Source organism: Antedon mediterranea, chromosome 5, assembly GCF_964355755.1.
Source record: "Antedon mediterranea chromosome 5, ecAntMedi1.1, whole genome shotgun sequence".
Taxonomy (NCBI): Eukaryota; Metazoa; Echinodermata; class Crinoidea; order Comatulida; family Antedonidae; genus Antedon; species Antedon mediterranea.
The window spans coordinates 26,352,033-26,367,519 of record NC_092674.1 but is presented as its reverse complement, the minus strand read 5'-3'; the positions used below and the strand labels follow the sequence as shown (position 1 = coordinate 26,367,519).

At 33.8% G+C, this 15,487-nt stretch overlaps 1 protein-coding gene across 1 annotated transcript in view; it reads left to right on the top strand.

Moving 5' to 3' along the window:
• The first annotated feature begins 1,236 nt into the window (after nt 1-1,236).
• Nucleotides 1,237-15,487, top strand: part of LOC140050125 (uncharacterized) — an 85,364-nt gene continuing 71,113 nt past the window's right edge. The window contains exon 1 of the mRNA XM_072095168.1: nt 1,237-1,510. Coding sequence (XP_071951269.1) covers nt 1,382-1,510 — 129 coding nt within the window. The 5' untranslated portion in view covers nt 1,237-1,381. The remainder of the gene's footprint in view (nt 1,511-15,487) is intronic.

Below are 15,487 nucleotides of genomic sequence, written 5' to 3'. Positions count from 1 at the left end.
TAACAGCACAATGGCGTTAATATGCACCATATCCACCACGACTATTGTTGTGATATTGAGGGCGCTAGCAACATTACGTACACCTTGCTTCAAACATTTTATTTCATTTTTAATTTTTGTTATAGTGCCCTCTACATTCTTTATAAGGAAAATACCTTTTTCAATCTCTATTTAATCTCAACAAACCTATTGCACATGTTATGCATTTAGTATCTATGCGTAAAAATAGAGGATACGTTTTTTACCGTAATCGTTTTGATGCTACATAATCTAGGCCTAGCCCCATTTCTTTTCATAAACAAATAAAATATGAGCCAGCATAAGCTAAATAAAAGTTTAATTAGGCCTATTATTAATAATTTTTATAGAGGAAATATTATAATTACCAAGCTTCTTGTATTGTGGTTTGAGGAAAAAATATACAGTACAGTATATGTTTTAGCCCGCGCATCTTCACAATTTGTAATGAAGAAGAGACTTTAATTAATGTTTATGCATTTTTTAATTTTTTTTTTATATATATTTGTTTGTGAATTAGTAACGAACGCACCAATTGTCATTGATTGAGTGCCCCCGATTTAAAGTTGTAAGTTCAAATAAATATATATTATATATAATATATATAATATATATTTATTTGATCGGTAAAAAAGTTCATACTAAAGTGAATATACGGGCGTATATCTTTGTATAACATGTTTAACATATGTTTAACATATTATGTTAAACATGTTATACAAAGATATACGCCCGTATTCTTAAACCGAATAATGAAAAAATGCTTATCCAGATTTTAAAATAAAATAATTTTAAAAATGATATCAGCTATTGTTTTATTTTAATGATCTTTGCATTTTACTTTTACAATTTAATTGGACCAATTATTATACGACGTGAGGAAAATAATTTTATCTATAGCGCCCTCTTTCGGTTAACTTTAACTTTTCAGATTTTGAATTTTTGGGTTTTTAAAATTTTTTTTATTGAATAACTAGCCTACATATTTACTCTTTAAATATGTTTAAATAACAACAATCAAACGTTAAAATTTAACAATAATGATTTTTCCGGATTTAATACCATGTGAACTAGCTGGAGGAGGTGTTTTTTTAATTTGCAATGTGACTTTTCCCCGGCCGGAAGTACATACGTAATATACAAGCAAAGAATGTTACAAGGTCATCGTACGCTAAATGCATGCCAAACAAACCATGAGCTGCACACAACAGACGAGAATCCGACCGTAAGGAAACTAGCCAGGCCTAGTAAAATCAAAACACGACAGACTTCAACTTTATTTATCGTCCTTGGAACTTTCTGTTAGCATATCAAGTTGATCTGATGCGTGCTAAGGTGAAACTTGGATTATAGTACTATAAATATGGCTGAGGTGGGCCAGGAAAACGTGAATGATACGCAAACCATCCGAGTTGTTTTGAAAGGAGGATCACCGTGGGGTTTTTCTCTGAAAGGTGGCTCGGAACACCATTGTCCCCTGACGATCGCAAAGGTAAGTCCGCTAACTTGTGACATGGCCTGCCTAGCTTAGCTTACCACCAACAACCTCGATTTCTAACAATCACTAGCTAGGGCTAGGATGGGAAGGCAACTGCATATTACCTCATTTCAAGTGTAACCACAGGTCCAATTTTGTCCCAGTTGTTTTTATGACTTTTGTGTATTAAATTTTAATTAAAAATCACATGATTTAATTAATAAATAATAATTGTTATTAATATTTATTATTTATATTCGATACAAATTGCCTAGGCTAGGCCTATTATTATGACAATAATAATTCAGCTAGCGGAGTACGTAGTAAGCCTAGGCATGAACTCGGCCTAGCTAGGCCTGGGCTTTTCTGTAACACTACAGCAGTATGTTCGTTTTCAGGGACTGGAGCAATTTGTTTGTTTCCTATTTCAAATTGTTGGCAATCAGATCTGTGGCAATTGTATAATAGTTTAAAAAAAAAAGGATTTATTTCTTTAATTATTATACAATAAAAAATGACTATTTTACATGAGTTCTGACATGATTAGTCATCAAACTATTTTTAAACATTTTTTTTTTTAAGAAAAAAAAATATGGCAGACAAAATGGCGTGACAGGAAATCCCAGCTATACTTATGATTGTTTTTGTATTTCATAATCCGATGTTTAAATGTCATAACCTGTGAAAGTAATCTGTAAACTACAAAACTTCTAACTACTTAATGTATAAAGATTGAGACTCGCATCTTTTTCTTGCTACCCCATTAAGCTACCAGGGCCCGAGACAAGTGTTTTTATGGTCGGACAACCACAGTTGACGTATGCTCTTGCCCCAGGACAAGCTTTTTTAAAATTTAGAAAATTATAACTAAGGGCACAGAAAACCATGTGCCAACACAGTTAAATATAACTATTTCATGTCGTGTATTGGGAAGCTTTTTTTAAAGCATATTTGTGTATCCATGACAATAGATAGGATTGCTAAACTATGATGTTTTTCCTAGACTTCATTTAACCTTCATCTAAAGGTTAGTTTTAATTTGTTATTGTTCAGCTAAACAATCTTCACACTATTTCCAAATACATAATACATACAGTCAATTTATTCACAAAGATATTATTGTTTAAATACGTCTACAGTATTTGTGCAATATCAATAGGCATAATTTTCCATCTTTTTTTGCTATTAACACTACACCACAAACATTTTCAGGGTTTTGTCGTTTTATTGCTAATAAACTTGATTGTTTAGAACACTTACCCAATACATATTCAAGGATCTTTGTTCTATGTTGCAAGTCAGAAAATTATGATGTTGGTCAGAAGATACAAGTTGAGTTTGACTCCACGGTACATTTATTTAGCAATAAGTTGATTGCAGTGGTTTTGACCTATTTGTTACGATTCACAGTGTTAGTGTTACCAAATACAATACAGTACCCATTAAAATACTGTAAACTCTATTTTTATGTTTTTCAAAAAATGGCCATATTCAATTAAATTTTCCATAGAAATTGCATGTTTCGCAATCAATTCAATATCAGTAATAATCGTAAAGTCGTCCCTCATGAAAAAAAAATCAAATCCAGAATGTAAAGCTAACAAAAAAAATGATTAGGTCGAAAAGGAAACAGGTTTTATTAATTATAGTTTACAAATATAACTTATGGGTGTGGCTCACTCTAGGGCATCCATTCAGATTGTTGTCTATCTGTTGCTTATACTGTAGTGTGTTTGATTTGATGTTTAATGATAATACTGTTTTTTAAACAGAAGTACAGAATGTACAGTATTTTCCTACTTTGAAATGTGTTTCAAATGAGTTTGGCCATCCTGATAGCAGTATAGTGAAACCATATGAACAGGCCGAAATAATTAAATTTGAAATTTGGTCCCTATTCTGGAGAGGCCTAAGACTCAGGATGGCAGGTGTAAGGGTCAGGATGTACATAAGGATGTATCCATTCCCAAGTAGTTGAGAAAACAGTAGCCATCAATCGATTTTAAGATGGGTACCAACAGTCCAAGTATATTTAAAACTATACAGGAATCCGTAACATCAGTTTTCAGGACTTTGAAAATACAGTATAGAAAAGATCTTATAAAACATGGGCGGCTCTAAGCAGGGCAAAGCTGGATAAATGGTACAAACAGCACAGGATAGATGTATTTATACTATACACAGTAAAGTATTTAATGTAGAATCAGTAACCCACAAAAAAGTTTTCAGAACATTGAAAATACAGTATAAAAAGATCATACTGTAAAACATGGGATCTACAGTACAGCAGGATAAAACTGGATAGAATTTAAGGTGTTCTTTAATAATAAAAAAAAAATGTGGGATGCAATATAAGCTGGAATATTTAAGGTATTTAAAGTACCTCATGAGTTTTGATTGTATTTCATGTTTATAGATTTATTGGCTTAATATTAAGACATGAAGTAGTTTATAGATCGTGAGAAATCCATCATCAGGTTCTCGGGGGAATTTGATAATATGCATGCGCTCACCTAAATATGTATTCGTTTTAAACTTTTCATTTGAAGGGATGTTTTGATCACATCATTATGAACCTTATTAACAGTAATTTTCTATAGATAAATAACAAGTGCCATTTTATAACAGTTTAAAATTCTTTGTTACATTCATCTTTCACTTTGTGTATAATTTGTGTTTGTCGTCGGGTATACAGTTTAAACCATGGGAGAACAGATTTTGCTTGACCCTTTTTTTGGTAACCTCTTGTAAGTATGAAACATACCTGAGCAGGCGGTAGATATAAAGGGTATGTTATACAGGTGTGTTACTATTAGGGTCTCTTAAATTTTTATAATTGGCTACCTATACAAGTATAGTACTGTTTAATGATCCAGGTAATGTTATAGTAAAAAATGTAAGTTCCTAATTGATTGTACTTTAAAAAACCTTTGCTTCCTGAAAACTGGTTGGAGAGACACGCCCTTTGGTTTGGAGAGATACGCCCATTAGTTTAGAGACACGCCCTTCTAGTTTAGAGACATGCCCTTCGGCGATAATTGTCTTTGTCGGCCCTTGTCTCTTTTCAGTGCTCCCTATTTATGTTACTTTGAAAGGAATAAATAAAACTGAAATGTCCAAATTGTGCCTGATCTGTACTACAATTGAAATGAATTTGGGAAAGTAGATATTTAGTGTTTTACTAGCCCATCTGGCACAGTGAAAAAGAATTACAGAATGAGATAAAGTGTACAGTACAGTAAATACAGCCTTCAGCCCTGAGCGGTTTTTACAAAAAAATGGATAGTACTAAATTGAGCTATACTGTAGTACAGTATGTGATACTGAATTTTCAGTTTAAATTCTTTCGATAAACTTGAACAGTTAGATTAGTCTTACAATGATAATATTATTATGTTTGGCTTCTTCCACATATCTACAAACTCACTGTTGAGATGTATGGCCGATTACTCGTGAATTTTGGAAGTGATACCCGTACTGGTGCATTTTGTGCTTGGATGATGATTGCCATTCATCGTGGATTTGTACGTTTGTGAAGATGTAATGTAGTGGAAAAAAGAAACGTTGCCTGTCTTTAGTTATGTTTTAAGGATTTCCCTAGATCCAGTACTGTAATATTAACTGTAAATTTATAAAGTCTGCATTGTTTTTTCACTTTATATTCAAGAACTTTCAGGCTACAGTCAGTACAGTGCTTCTTGACTAAATTACTAACTTAACTATTAATATTATAATAATTGTCAATCAATGTGGTGATCTACTAAATACATGAAATTAAATGAAAAATGCCTGGCTTACCTGGATAAACCGACATTAGCCTATTCTCTCTGAGAAGAGAGCTACAACTTGAATATTTAATATTTTATTAAACACCCCTATCAGTATAAATAGGATACCCAGCACTGCAATAAAAGTGACATATTGTACCACCTTTCAACATGTGGATAGCGAAAACATTTGCCATCAATTTCTATAGGCCTACAATATACTGTACCTGTAAATCTGTATTATCTAGTATTTTCTGACTATGAAATATCACAATGATCCGCATATCTTTAACATAGAATCTAATCTAATTTCTCCTTTTATAATTATTTTAATGTTTCAAATTATATCATTTTATGACATTCAAATGTTGTCAATTTCCTCTCAGAGCTGACATTAATTCAAACAACTACAGTAAGTTCACTTTAAACTTTAAGATTGAAAGTGTGGCGTTAACAACTGCTTCCTAAAAAATGAAAAAAAAAAATGTTTTATTCCTGCTATGTTGCATAAGCTCCTGTAATGTACTGTACTACCGCACAGTAGGTCATGAGATCTGGGCTGAATGGATCAGAGCCAATAAACTGTAACAACAGTACAATGTATAGAAATCACTTACCAATAGGGCTTTTTGATTTTTCATATTGTTATTACTGTTTTAACTCTTAATTGTTACTGTACTTTCATTAATTTGAATATTTTGGTCATACGTATTTAAAGTTACTACTGTTTGTATACAGTAGTATGTACAGTACAGTTCAACCTTAGTTTAGGACATCCCGACGATTTATGGGACACTCATTATTTTGGAGGGGACATTCCTTATTGTGGAGGGGACACTCCTTATATGGAAGGGACAGTCCTTATTATCGAGGGGACACTCAATGGAGGGGACACTCTGTATTATCGAGGCGATACTCCTATTATGGGTGGGTGGGAGGAACTTCTTATTACGGAAGGGACACTCTTTATTATGAGGGAACACCCCGATTTAGGGGAAACTCTTTATTGTGGAAGGGACACTTCTTATTATGGGTGGTGGGTGTGGGGAGGGCACTCCTTATTATGGAGGGGAACTTCTTATTATAGAGGGGATACTCTTATTGTAGGGGGTGGGGGCACTCTTTATTACGAAAGGGGACACTTTACAGTGAAACACACAGGGAAATATGTTTTAACACTACAGAGTAATGTACACCCCTATATTATTAATATTAAGGTGACACTTTGTTGGGTCCTGAAGGGTGTGTACTGTAGAAGGTGTGGTGTTTTTTTTTATTAAACATACTTATTAAATTAAAAATTGTACTTTAATGTGATTCTGTACATACATGATACAGTACGGCATTTGATTATTTACAAAAATGATATTAACACCGCCAGTGACAATGACCTATCAATGCTGAACTTCCTAATTAGCAACTAAAACATTATGGGTGTTAACTGGTTTGACTTTAATAATAATTAGGATGTGCGATATCATTAAAACGGTGTACAGCTACTCAGTATTAATTAGATTTAAAAACACAATTATTGCGATTTCCTTGTACTTAAGAAAATGTGTTTAATTGGCTAATTATCTTGTTATTAGGGTATCCTGTATGGATTCTATCGTAAATTGTTGTAATAGCTATTAGTCAACTTTACAGTATATTCAAAGCAGTTACTCAGGTCGAGCTGTACAACGTACAATAACGGTTAAATTTTACACGTAAAAGCCTTTTTAAAACTCTGTAACCAATTGAAATGACAGGTTGAAATGGACCTGCCAAAAATTAATATCGGAGTCTGTGACTCCTGTATTTCTTCTAAGGTACAGATTAATATTATTAAGCATACAATCTCACTATACAATTAGTAAAAAATCATTCAATAATACATCACTAACATGTGCTATACTAAGCAAATTTGAATATCACCTGTGTATGGTATTCATATAGTGAGTGAGTGGCCGAGCGGTTAAGACAGTGGAACCGTAATCACGTAGCCATAACATCGGCAGGGGTTCGAGGCTCACTCACTCCATGGTTCTGGTGGTAGAACGAGTCTTCTCGGATAAGGACTATAAACCAGGGCATCACGTATGCAAAACTCAGGAGAGCAACAAATCGCTCTCCTCAAATCACCGAGGAGAGCAATTCGCTCTCCTTGCAAAAATTTTAAATCGTACACATTCCCCCCTCCCCCCCCCCCCCCCCCCCGCCGGGCACAACAAATGTATACTGTCTGTACCTCTCCCCTAAAATCCCCCACACCCACCTTTACACACAATATTTTCCGTGGGGATCGTATTATTCTACAGTACAAAAACTTTTTTTTATGGCCTGCCTGGGTAGATTGGGTTTCAGGAGCCTGGAGAATCCTGTCCTGGCCAACTATATGCCTTTAGCCTAGCTTTTCTAGCCTAGCTTGTTGGCCTAGAAATCAGACAGAAAACCTGAAAAGTATTTACCTGCAATTCATAAATTATACAATTCTAACATGCAACAGCCATTAAAATATTGATAATAAGTTACAAAGTGTCATTTTAAAATAATTAAGAAAGATATTTGATCGTGTTTACATGTGTCACACATGGGCGCACGCACAATAGGGGGAGGGCTGAGAGAGCTTCTAGAAGATGCTGACGTCACACATCAGCACGTGTTTTGAGGAGGATTTGAGTGACCAAAATTGGTTAGAACTTTCGAAGAAATAATCCATCTTCAAAATGACATAATTAAAGCAACCAGCAGCTAAGCTTTTTTAAATAATAAACATTATATTTAGGCCTCCTATATTAATGTTTCCTTTTAAAATTAAATATATTTTATTAACTCGTTCCATAAAAACATAAAGGGAAAAATTATTGGTTGGGACATGATCTTCCTGTAAAAGAGGTGTTTCTATGACACCGTACTGGTTGCACTATGAGGCGATGAAGTAAACTCGCCCTTGAATGCGCGCAGGCAGGGGAATCCCCTTTGTTGGTACCTCGCACTGTACTGTGAGATGGAGCGCGATGAATTGCTCTCCTTTTCGAAGGTTGTTGATTGCGATCGCGCTCGCGATCCTTAAAAACGAGGGACTGCCATTAGGCTTGTAGCTTTATAACTTAGCTTATATACTATTAGCCTAGGCCTAGATTGGTTTTAACTTTTAAAAATCCACGTGTTTTTAGGCCTCTTGACAGAAAAATCAACACTGTCAAAAGCTAGGCTCTATTTTGAAAATTAAGGAGCGCGATAAATTGCTCTCCTCGAAGCCTGTTGAGGAGCGCGGAGGAGCGCGGTCGCGCAGGCGCTCCTTATAAATGATGCCCTGACTATAAACCGTAGGTCCAGTGTACACAACTTGCTCGTGTGCACTTTAAAGAACCTACATAGTACATCTTTCGAGACGAGTAGGGGGTTACCCCGGTGTATTAGTACATCACAGCCAACTGGGCCCTCTGGGAGATCAGTCTTTGACTGAAGAGGTCACCCAGTATAAAGATAAAACAAACAAACAAACATATACGGTTTACATGCAATGAACAATTCACATAGCAACATATAAGTGGTCCGCATACAGTATTATTCTTTATATATGTTGGACACAATCCATTGCAACATGTTCTATCTAGAGTATAGTATATTATAGTACAGTACTTGCATTAAATAACAACAGTAATTTTGTAGTATTTTTTTGAATTGAAAAACATTAAATTAGTATACAGTAAAACCTAGACCCTGGTGAAAACAATCTCAATGTTAAGCCGTGATTAGAGGTTATTAAAGACAGAGTCAAATTGATTGTCAATTTCATGTCTTGTCCTATACAGTACCAACCCAGTTCTAAATTTCATGTGACCTGCCAAATGAAATCATTCCAGTAGTTTCATTTTGAATATGGTACCGCAAAAGGTAATTATTGCACTAGAATAAATAATATGAATCCATTGTTCTCTGTGGTTAAACAGAATTCTGTAGTCTATTATTGATTAATATTAGCATTATTATTCTCAGTCTTCTCAATCAAATTATTAATATTCTAATGATGTTTGTTCATCTCCAATGCTTACAATACTGTATTCAAATTAACCAATTTTCACATTTGACATAATTTCTCAAGCAAATATGATTTTTTATACTCTCCTGATACCAGACACCATGGGGCTGGCCTAATGCTTGAAAATCTCTATTTTTCAATGCTAAAAAAGCATCCTGTACAGTAAATAAAATCGATGATTACATTATAAAAATTGAAGACATTTTGTACTACAGTACTAAGCATTAGACTTCCAAAATTAATAGGCCTACAAATAATTTGATTACCAAAATGCACTTGTATTGGACATTGGTAACTACTGTACCTAACGCGGTACACATGGAACAACGAGGGTGAGTATCTGACGCGGAGTAGGTGATGTGCATTTTACATTATGTCTACCTATTTCAGAATTAAGCATAATTTGTATTAGGTACTGTGTACAGGTACCAGTAGTTTGGTTACTAAATTCCTGGTCCTGGTTTTTTGAAATATTTATTATTACTGTGTTTTCTATTGTTTTTCTATAAATTTATAATAATAATAAAATGCATACTGTAGTTGCTCCCCTTTTAATATGATAACCGATGTTAATCAACAGAAGCCCTTTTAGAAGATTAAAGTCTGATCAATGCTGTGAAATCTATAGATTAAAATTTAAATTGAAAATCAGTGTAGCTGCTTTTTGTCAAATTTGTTAAAAAACAAAAAATTTATTAGGCCTTGCGACAGTACAGATACAAAATAAATTCACAATATTTTTAGACCCATTTTGCAAGAAATAAAACTGTTTTATTCTGTTTTAAAACCTAAATTGTTCTACTTTTAAAATACTCTTGAATGCTCTGTATACACTATCTATACTATCTATATAACTAGTTTGACAAAAAAGTGTGATATGCCCAAATATGATAGTGATAATAACTAGTTTGACAAAAAAGTGTGATATGCCCAAATATGATAGTGATATGCCCAAATATCAAATATGATAGTGATATACCCAAATATGGTAGTGGTATGATATAATTTCCATATACAGTAGAACCTTCATTTTACGTACGGTACGGGACCGAAAGGCGTACGTAAAACAAGGGATTCGTAAAATCAAGGTTGACCTTAAATTGACCCCAAATACGTAGAGACCGTAGCTATAAAGGCTACCCTGTTTGTCTACTTTACTGAACAGCATGCAGGTTGTCACTAGCTACAGTAGGCCTTGCCTAGATTATTCAGGCCAGGCTAGCTAGCAGGCCTAGCAAGATGTGAGGCCTAAGAAAAGTACAGTACTGTACAGTATATACAGGCTGTGAGATGTTTAAATAAAGTTTAAAATATCAATGTTCTTTTATTTTCTATCAATAAAAACAGTCGCTGCTTAAATGCACGTGCGTAGCTTGTCTCAAACACACAGCAGAATTCCTCACACACACACAGCCACAGCTTTGTTGTGCTTTGTTGTTGTTAAATTGCGTCCTCAATTAAAGAAAATGATGACGTCATCGGTTATTTTAAGCGTACGTAAAATCAGGGTACGTAAAACACAGGTTCTACTGTAGTAACTGTATGGGCACATCACGTTTTTTTGTCACATAAACTTTGAGTGTAGACAGAGCTTAAAGAGTAGAAATTTATTCTATCGTGATTATTATGACATGTGGTCACTTTTGACACACACCTGTTCGATTATCGTGTCAATGTGTTGTATTATTGAAGATGGGTAAATAATAGTTGATTTGTGTTATCATTTATCTATTTAAGTTATCTAAACACTTCAGTTTGTCTTCAAGGGTACAAGTTAGTATTGACCGCATGATTTTAATAGTATATCTGGGTGTGTACTGTATTGTCCATTATGACTTCCGGACCTCTTCCTCCCTCCCCCCCCCCCCCCCCAAATGTTATTGAGTGGCCATTTTTTAGAGGTAATAAGATTATTAGGCCTAAACAGTTAACAGTTTAATACAGCCGCACAGCCGCATATAATTATTGACTGGTTGACAGTCTACAGTAAGTGCGCCAAATAAGTTATATGGTATGCATTAAACGCAAATAGTATGATTTTTGCAGATTTTGTGCGATACAAGTTTACTGTAACTTGCCTGAAAGAACATTTAAATTCCAAAATATTGGTAGCTTAACCAAATAAAATATTAATCACCGCATTTTAAGCAGTTCAGTTTAAGATCAAAATCAAAATAAATCCCCTTTTTAAATTAGGATCTGTTGAGATATCACAAGATTGTTTTCAACCACGTTCCAATACCAAACAATGTAAGTCCAGCCCACTGGTTCATACAGCTATTCAGAAAGCCTAGAGGCGGCATACCTCATGCTTGACTCAATCAATGAATACCACTGTCTACCTTTATGTTACGTTCTTTCTGATGACATCATAACAGACATAAAGTTCTTTAAATTCAATTGAGGGATTATCATACATCTAAATAACTTCCTTGCCAGCTTATTAAGACCGATATCTTTGCATTCTTTAAAAAAGCAATAATTACACTGCAAATTCTGAAGTGGTGGTGATCATAATGTGTAAAACTTATCCTATATGCTTGTATAGCAGAGCGATGTATTTTTAGTAAAAAAAATAAATACTAAATTCATACAGTAGTAAATTGACCTGATCATTTCTCGAGTCTTATTTTGGGGGATGGTCTTTTTTGGCCTTCTGGAAAAATCTGGGTTTGACTACTGATGCAAGACCCACCTCTAGGACAGTGAAAATTAAGGTATTTTTTCCTCCAGCCTTTTTAGTACTACTAGTACTACATTAGTATACTGTATTACAGGTAAAATTACCTGTAATACAGTAAATAGCTACCTGTATGTGGCACCAAAAGTGGGTGCATCACAAGCAAAACGAAAATTTCAAGTGGTATTTAGAGTGGACTGTTTAAATTACTAGAATCAGCTTTTTAACAGAAAAAAAATGTTGTTTGTGACCTTAAATCAGATTAAAAAAAAAAATATAGAGAAAAATGTCTTTAAAATTCAAAGATAATGGTACTGTAGATCATGATAATAAAATATTAATACTTGGTGTTTAGATTTTTGTTGATTGATCTCACCATTTCCTGTTTTGATGTCTTTTATTTATACTCTCATTGTTACAGGATCTACAAACTCATTCCCATGACTATTGATGTCAGCCATACCCTCATTCAAATACAATAGAACATTTATTGTTCAACTTGTTTGCTCAAGGATTTATAATACATTGATAAAATACCTTCATGCTAAATACAATAGCAAAACATTTTGTTTGGAAACTCGTACCAATATTAATGAAGCATATAGTATAGAGTTTCTATGCAAATACTGTCAAATTGTACTACTGCCGGAATAAGTTTATCTTCTTCTGAGGTTTAAGCCCTGTTCACACTGGTCTAATTAATTAAATCGCCAGATAAATTTACAAAAAAAAACCTATCCAATTCGAACAATGTAGTACAGTACAATTTCCTCATGTTGAAACTTACTATATTACTAGGAGATAGAAGGTACTAAGCATTGTGTTACTGGCTTATTATGGCAATTTCCGGGATAACTCAGGTTTGACGGATGTCAATTTGAATTTTATGAACATACCAATAACTTTAGATGGAAAGGGCAAGCTTGTTTGAATCATACTTAAAACGGAAACAGAAAACATCCATTCATTTTGTCAGTGCTGTGACCTTAAACTAGTGATACTGGCATGTCATAGGGACTGGAGCGTACCATATGCTGTGCCATAACTTTTTTTTTCTAGTTTATACAGATAGCGCATACAATCTATGTGCTGCTAAAATTACTACTAACCCCTTTCACATCACTCCAGAGTTTACACAATCAAGACTTTTGACTTTGGACTGCTAAAACTACTCAGCTATATTAATACACAGTATACCCCTTCACTTCAGACTTCAACACCTGTGTGGTGTGCGCCACGGTGTGTATAAACTACAGAGTTCGACTAGATGTCATGTGAAGGGGGTATTTATTATAATAATACAGATGACTCGTTTGCTAGTGTAGTAATATTGCATCCCTATTTTGCATAACATTGAGTTCATACCTCAGAGGATTTTCAGATTCTATTATGTAATTTACACACAATATAATATTAATAGAGCTTTGTCTACACTATCAAACTTTATGTGACATACAGTATATAGACATGATGTCATACCACTACCATATTTGGGCATATCACTACCATATTTGGGCACATCACACTTTTGTTTTCAAACTAGTTTGATAGTGTAGACAGAGACTATGAAATAACTGTATTTGAAGAAGTGCCTGAAAAGAATCATAGGATTGTCAAGATCGAGCCATAATCCTTTGGAGTAGAAGCCAAGTGCAATCCTGTACTACCACAATGACTCATGCTACTCAAGTTACTTTCATTAACCTTTACTTGATTTCTTAAACAATAGATTTGTTGTAAAATAATGCGAAATTTAAGGCTTACGGCCCATTGCACTTGGCTTTAAGATGCCACACTCGTGACAAAGCAACAAGTTAAGTTTTACTAGACGGAAAATACCAACTGCTAAATGTTGCATTAAAATTACATTGTTGCGTTTCGTTTGTAGAAAGACTCGGAGTCTTTGAGATCTTAGGCATGAATAACCTTTCTTTCAGGAAAAGCCTTAACAGAGAATTACTTGTAGTTCAGTTTCTCTTTTATTTTTAATCAACCTGTTCATTTGGTATGTACAGGTATATTCAAAATTGCCACCTCACACTTGCGCTTAATACCTGTTCAACAACTTTTGAATCAAGCGGGGCTAAACAGACTTTAGCCCCCTAAACTTTAACAGCCATGTTTTTTTTTAAATAAAAAAATAATTTTTTTTTACCAGACGAATCGTTTTGATCGTTTATGAAATATTTAGCCTCTCCCTAATCTTAATGCTGGATCCGCCCCTGAGAATCGCTCTAAAAAAGACTTAGAGATAAAAAAATTAATTGTAAACATTATTCATTGAAATTGGCAAAGGTAGAGAGTTGAACTTTAGAAGTTGAAGTTTGTAAATTTTATTAATCTTTAAAAAAGATAGACTTAAAATAGTTATAAAAAAAAAACATTATTCATGAATTGAAATTGGCAAAGAATTGATAGAAAGGGAGTTGAATTTTGTTGGTTTTTGAAGTTCTGTAAAATTTATTAAAATCTTTCTTCAATATAAAATAATTAATAAATAAGTTACAAATGATAAAAAAAAAAATAACATTATTATTCATGAATTGAAATTGGCAGTGATAGAAAGAGAGTTGAACTTTGGTTTTTTAAGTTCTGTAGAATAGAATTGTATTAATATTAAACAAATATAGACTTAAATTAATTTACAGATTATAAAAGAAGTAAACATTATTTTGTGAATTGAAATTGTCAATGATAGAACGAAAGTTGAACTTTTGTTGGAATTTAAAGTTCTGTAGTTATTAATCTTTCATCAATTATAGACATTTGAACATTCCTTCCTTTGGTGACAAAAGTACCAACACAAGAGCCTAGGTGGTTCAAGGCTGATGATACTGTAGCTCTGATTTTGTGTGTGATGCTTCTAGCCTGAAAAGGTAGACAAGTCTGTACTACTCCCATTCCAGAGATAATTGTTGTCATCTGGGGTTTATTTATAAGGGTGTTCACTTGTGACCCACATGAACTTGGGGTTACGTTCTTCTTTACTTTGCTGTAACGAAGAAATACACTGTAAAAACTTTATTAACCTTATTTGTTTAAATAGTAACAAATCAACTACAGAAGTTGACATTTTAAAACATAAAATCTGAATGTATGCATTGTCTGGTATACCACAATGTGCTTCTTACAAAACCATAGTTTATTGTAAAAAAAAGTTCATATGGACAGGCTTTAAAACAAGTTTTAAATGTTCTTGTACTATAAGCATGTGGTTTGAGCTACCAAATTTGCCTGATGAGCTAGTCAAATCTACAGGCAAGGTAAATTATACAGGCCTAAGTCAAATCTACAGGCCAAATTTAAATCTACAGTACAGTACAGGTCCAAGTCAAATCTACAGACCCAAGTCAAATCTACAGACCCAAGTCAAATCTACAGTACATGCCTAAGCAAAATCTACAGTACATGCCTAAGTCAAATCTACAGGTCCAAGTAAAATCTGCAGGTCCAAGTCAAATCTACAGTACAGTACAGGTCCAAGTCAAATCTACAGTACATGCCCAAGTCAAGTCTAC